Raw genomic sequence first — 6269 nt, forward strand, 5'->3', positions numbered from 1 at the left:
AAAACTGAAGTAGGGACAGACATACAATATATTTTTAGGCACTCAACTTCAATTTCTAGAGTTGTAAACTCAACTGTTTGAGTTGAACTCAAATGGTTGAGTTGAAAAATACAATGCGTGTGTTTAGTGGTGAATTACACATTGCAGAAGAAATGACTAGTGAACCTGAAAGTAAAGCAATAGAAACTTATCTAATATGAAAGAAAAAATTCTATAAAAGAGAATTAGTGAGCCATGAGATTACTTCAAGCAGCCTAATTATGAGTATTTAGAATCCTCTCAAAAAAAAGAGTAGAAGCAGAAAAAATTTTTAAACATTTATTTATTTGAGTAGGCTCCATGCCCAATGTGGAGTCCAATGCAAGGCTTGAACTCATGACCCTGAGATCAAGACCTGAGCTGAGATCAAAAGTCAGACACTCAACTGGCTGAGCCATCCAGGTGCCCCAAAGCAGAAAAATTTTTGAATAATGACTGACAATTTACAAAAATACACCCAACAATCTTAATGAGCCCGTAGCACGAGAAACATTTTTTTGACACTTGATCTTAGCCAAAAGGCCGAGAAGCGGTAACAAGAAACATTTTTTTAAAAAAGCATTATACATCATAATCAAATTACTCAAAGGCCTTGTGGGTATATCAGGATTCAAGAGTTTTATTTTCTTTAGTTATTGGGGAAGTTTGAGTACAGCAAGCTATTATGCGTCTCTCAAATGATATGTGTTGTACCACAGTATCCGGAAATGTTATCATCCAAAACCTGACTGCTTGCTGCTGGGTGGTTCTCCCTGGCTTTAAAAATAAGGCACAGTCGGGTGCCTGACTGGCTCAGTCAGTTAAGGGACTGCCTTTGGCTCAGGTCATGATCCCAGGGTCCTGGGACTGAGCCCCATGTCGGGTTCCCCACTCAGTGGGGAGTCTACTTCTACCCCTCCCTCTGACCCTTCCCCCATTCGTGTGTGCGCAGACTCTCTCTCTCTCTCGAATAAATAAAAAAAATCTTAAAAAAAAATAAGGCACAGTCTAAAATCCACATAGAGCTTTGGACAGAATTTGTTGGTACCAGCCCTCCAGTTTCTAACAGGGCATCAAAGTGGTAATATCTTTTTGACCACCAGGTATTCTATTTCAAATTAACAACCTGTTTCAGCTTTGGCAATTCTGTTGGTTTCCATTTAGAATGTCTATTTAATATTGGTTAAATAGTCCATTTACATGCCTTCTGTTTCACAACACTAGGTAAGGGAAGTATTCCTAGGCAAATATAATGTCCATTCTTTTTTTTTTTTTTTTAAAGATTTTATTTGTTTGAGAGAGAAAGCATGAACAGGCGAGGGGCTCCGCTGAGCAGGGAGCCCAATGGGGCTCGATCCCAGGACTCTGGGATCATGACCTGAGCCGAAGGCAGATGCTTAACCAACTGAGCCACCCAGGCACCCCTATAATGTCCATTCTTGTCATATGTTCAGGTAGAGGAGATATAACCATTTCACATAAATTTTGTTAATTCCAATTTTTATCTAAACATTCAAATTAATTCCATCAACTATTGCATCCTAATATTTTCTGAATCTAAATGTCCCCCATAGGACTTCACCTAGGGTAAAGGTTTTCAATCATGGCCACTGGTTTTCCACATCATAGAGTCTCAGAAAAGTTTCTTCCTCATCCATTGGCCATTGAACCCATACATTTGAATGTGCTTTGGGTTTCCAGCCAGAGGTTGGGCCAACGTTGGCCCTTTTGTCAATTCTTACACTGATCAGTTTGATGTTCCCAGGCAATTCAAAGTCCGGTTTCTCACTGTTATTTTTGCCTTGCAGCTTTTTAGCTTCTTTCAAGACAGGATAAACAGCAGATTTGTCCTTCAGTGTTGAGAGACTGCACAGGCTTCTGTTGATGCACCCCACCTCCAACAGTGCCACATTAAGACCTTTGTTTTGCTTCTGTCATTTTTCTGCTTTATTCTTCTTATTTCTAAAAAGTTTAGGGCGCCTGGGTGGCTCAGTTGTTAAGCGACTGCCTTCGGCTCAGGTCATGATCCCAGGGTCCTGGGATCGAGTCCCACATCAGGCTCCCTGCTCCGTGGGGAGCCTGCTTCTCCCTCTCCCACTCCCCCTGCTTGTGTTCCCTCTCTCGCTGTGTCTCTCTCTGTCAAATAAATAAATAAAATCTTTTAAAAAAATAAAAAATAAAAAGTTTAAAGATTTCCACCCTGATATGATTCGCTTGACTCTTACTTTTATCTTTCTTGTCTCTGCTATAAATCACTGTGATGATTTTTTATCGTTTCAGCATATTTTTTTCCCTCTGGTAGCAGCCCTGTGCTGTATATCAGAATGGATGAAATACAAGCTTGGCCCAGATTGCAGATAACAATAACCAGTGAATTGTGTATTTAGCTTGTTTCCTTTTACTTTGTTTTTTTTCTGTTGTACCCAGTGAGCCAAGTCTTCAGGAGTTGAATCTATCATTTCTAAATTCCACTGGTAACTTTTACCTTAAGTAACTGATTGCAGCACAGATGCAGTCTCATGCCATGGTAACTAGCCACCAAAGAATCTAAGTTTAACTCCCCACCCCCTCAGATGCTCTTGTCCTTCCTTTTTCCAAACAGTGCTTTTGCCATGTTTCAATGAACCAGAGTCAATGCTAGAAAATCCCACTTCTGACATCAAGTGCAGTCATATGGTCCCTAAGACCATCTTCAGATTCAGTGAGTCACTAGAATAACTCAGATTTTAGAAAAGCTATTTTACTCACATTCACCATTTATCATAATGGAAGATTAAATCAGGGGGGTGGTACATAGGGGAGGATCCAGGAGAGGTCAAGCATGAGCTTCCAGATGTCCTCTTTCAGTGAAGTCATGTGGACAGTACTTACATTTCCAAACAATGATGAGTAACAACACACACAGAGTATCACCAGTCAGGCTCACCTGAGATTTTGTGTCCAAGGTTCTTACTGGGTGTTGGTCATATAGGTATTGCTGGTTGTCATGTGGCTGCCCTCAGTCTCCAGCCCCTTCAGAGGACAAGTTGATACTGCATGGCCCAAGGCCTGCAACATAAACCCACACTGTTAGTATAGATTATCTTGCAAGGCCCAAGGAAGGCCTGTAGGTAAACAAAGATAATCTTATCAGAGAGACTATGCCAAGGCTTTAGAAGTTACCTACCAGAATCTGGTCAATGACCAAACCTTTCTTTGGAAGAGGATAACCCTTTACTGCACAAGGACTTAGAGTGATTTAGTGATTTGCCTCCCAATTTTAAGCTAGTAATTCAGTGCTAGGGTTCAAATGTACCCAAGTCCTCTAATTTTACCACAAGACCACACTGTTACCCATTCTATTATTTTTCCATTTATCTGAACTTAGGTTATGTTACATGGACTTCCCAAATAGTATTTTCACTGAGATTCCCACAACATATTTCAGTCCAGCCACAGAAGTCTTCCCTAACTCAATTCATACCTGACTTGTTTGATATTTTTCTTTAGATTACAACCAATCTGGATTTCTAGCTTCTATTAACCTACCTTCAGATCATTTCCAATATATTATTTACCAAGCTCTCTGTTCTCCTTTTTTTTTTTTTTTTTAAGATTTTATTTATTTATTTGAGAGAGAGAGAATGAGAGAGAGAGAGCATGAGAGTGGGGAGGGTCAGAGGGAGAAGCAGACTCCCTGCCGAGCAGGGAGCCCGATGCGGGACTCGATCCAGGGACTCCAGGATCATGACCTGAGCCGAAGGCAGTCGCTTAACCAACTGAGCCACCCAGGCGCCCTCTCTGTTCTCCTTTTACCCAAACATATCATCTGATTATACTCGTTCAATTCTCACATTATCTTATGATATGTAATATTTCTCCCCTTTTAGACTAACAGTATGATAGTATATGTATAGGAATATAAAATTAACCAATCCTTCCTTCAATTTGGATAATCACCCAGGAGAATATATATATATATATATATATATGTATATATATATATATATACATATATATATATATGTATATTTTTTTAAAGATTTATTTATCTGACAGAGAGACACAGTGAGAGAGAGAACATAAGCAGGGGGAGTGGGAGAGGGAGAAGCAGGCTTCCCACCGAGCAGTGAGCCTGATGCGGGGCTTGATCCCAGGAGCCTGGGATCATGACCTGAGCCGAAGGCAGATGCTTAACAACTGAGCCACCCAGGCGCCCTCAGGAGAATATATATTTACTAAGCTTCACAAATACTTCCGAGGCCTACATTCTCATTTGAGAATCATTAATAATAATATCTTTCCTTAACCATTTTCCTCATCTTTCTATGTGGATTTTCTTCACTCTCTGCTTTCTTTTCTCATTTTCTGAAATTCATAACTATGTTTTAGTAGTGTCTTAGCCATTTGCTATTAGAACTTTATTTGAAAACAGTTTTGCAGGGGTGCCTGGGTGTGGCTCAGTTGGTTAAGCATCTGCCTTCAGTTCAGGTCACTATCCTGAGGTCCTGGGATCGAGCCCCGCATCGGATTCCCTGCTCAGCAGAGAGCCTGCTTCTCCCTCTCCTCCATGCTTGTGCTCTTCTTCTCTCTCTCTCTCCAAATGAATAAATAAAATCTTTTTTTAAAAAAAGAAAAGAAAACATTTTTGGTTTATCTCTACCTTTGCTACTATAGAAGTTTTATTTCTCCCAGAATAGAAAAAAGGTAAATGTTTGATATTCATTTTATTTCAGATCAAGCATCAAAGTCTCCGACTAAGAAATTATCCTTAAGGAAAGAAATTAGTAATGTAAAAACATTTCAGTTGAAATTAATGGGAAGAATTAGAATGCCAAGCTCAAGTACCAGAGATGTTTGGGAATGTAAAGATCAGTTTAAGAGACAAGAGTCACAACAGGAGGTGCACTGCAGCCAAGTAATAGTCACACATGAAGATGTGCCTACTTTCAATCAGCAAGTGTCTCTTACTCTACACACACACACACACACACACACAGATGAAAATGAAGAGAAACCATATGAATGTAAAGAATGTGGGAAGACTTTTAGTCATGGCTCACAACTTACTCAACACCAGAGAACTCATACTGGTGAGAAACCCTCTGAATGTAGAGATTGTGGGAAGGCCTTTAGTTGTAGTTCAGCATTTACTAAACACCAGAAAATACACACTGGTGAGAAGTCTCATAAATGTAAGGAATGTGGGAAATCTTTTAGTTTTGGCTCTGACCTTTTAGGATATCAAAGAATTCATACTGGTGAGAAACCTTATGAATGTAGACAATGTGGGAAGGCTTTTAGTTGGATCTCATACTTTTCTCAACATCAAAGAATTCATACTGGTGAGAAACCTTATGAATGTAAGGAATGTGGGAAGGCTTTTAGAACTAGTTCATACCTTTCCCAACATCAGAAAATTCATATTGGTAAGAAACCATATGAATGTAAGGACTGTGCAAAGCCATTTTGTTGGTGCTCCTATCTTACCAAACATCAGAGAATTCATACTGGTGAGAAACTCTATGAATGTAAGGAATGTGGGAAGGCTTTTAAATAACTCAAAACTTGTTCTGCATCAGAGAATTCATAGTGGTGAAAAACCCTATGAATATAAAGAGTGTGGAAAGGCCTTTACTAGGAGCCCAAGCCTTATTCAACAAAAGAGAATTCATACTGGTGAGAAACCCTATGAATGTAAGGATTGTGGAAAGACCTTTAGTTGTAGCTCATATCTTTCTCAACATCAGAGATTTCACACTGGTAAGAAGCCCTCTGAATATAAAGAATGTGGGAAGGCCTTTAATTATCGCTCAAACGTCACTGAACATAAGAAAATGCATACAGGTAAGAAACCCTATAGATGCAAGAATTGTGGCAAGGCCTTCACTGGGAGTTCAAGCTTTATTCAACATCAGAGAATTCATAATGCTAATTAACCCAATAAATGGAAGAACTATGTAGAAAATGTTTTCTTGGATCAGAGTTTACACAACTAAAGAAAACTCAAACAGTGGAAACATCCTAAGAACAAAATAAATGTTGTAAAACATCAATAGCTCCAACTTATTTGGCATTAGGAAAATCCAAATTTTAAACTTGTATTATAAATATTAAAAAGTTCATATTTGAGGGTAACCCTGGAAATTTATCTCTTTAAAGTAGTATCTATAATTTTAATTTATAGTCAACATTTGAAACCATTTTAAATTTTACTCTAAAAATATGAGTTCCTAAATTAATCATGTCCCCTCAAATTCTTAGCACCACGT

At 38.8% G+C, this 6269-nt stretch overlaps 1 protein-coding gene across 1 annotated transcript; it reads left to right on the forward strand.

Annotated features, from left to right (window-relative positions):
- The first annotated feature begins 4828 nt into the window (after nucleotides 1–4828).
- LOC118524022 (uncharacterized) lies at nucleotides 4829–5936 on the forward strand. The gene is given in 2 exon segments (XM_036073956.2): nucleotides 4829–5550; nucleotides 5552–5936. Coding segments are annotated over 2 exon segments (1107 nt in total).
- The last annotated feature ends 333 nt before the right edge of the window (nucleotides 5937–6269 follow it).

Source organism: Halichoerus grypus, chromosome 14, assembly GCF_964656455.1.
Source record: "Halichoerus grypus chromosome 14, mHalGry1.hap1.1, whole genome shotgun sequence".
Classification (NCBI taxonomy): Eukaryota; Metazoa; Chordata; class Mammalia; order Carnivora; family Phocidae; genus Halichoerus; species Halichoerus grypus.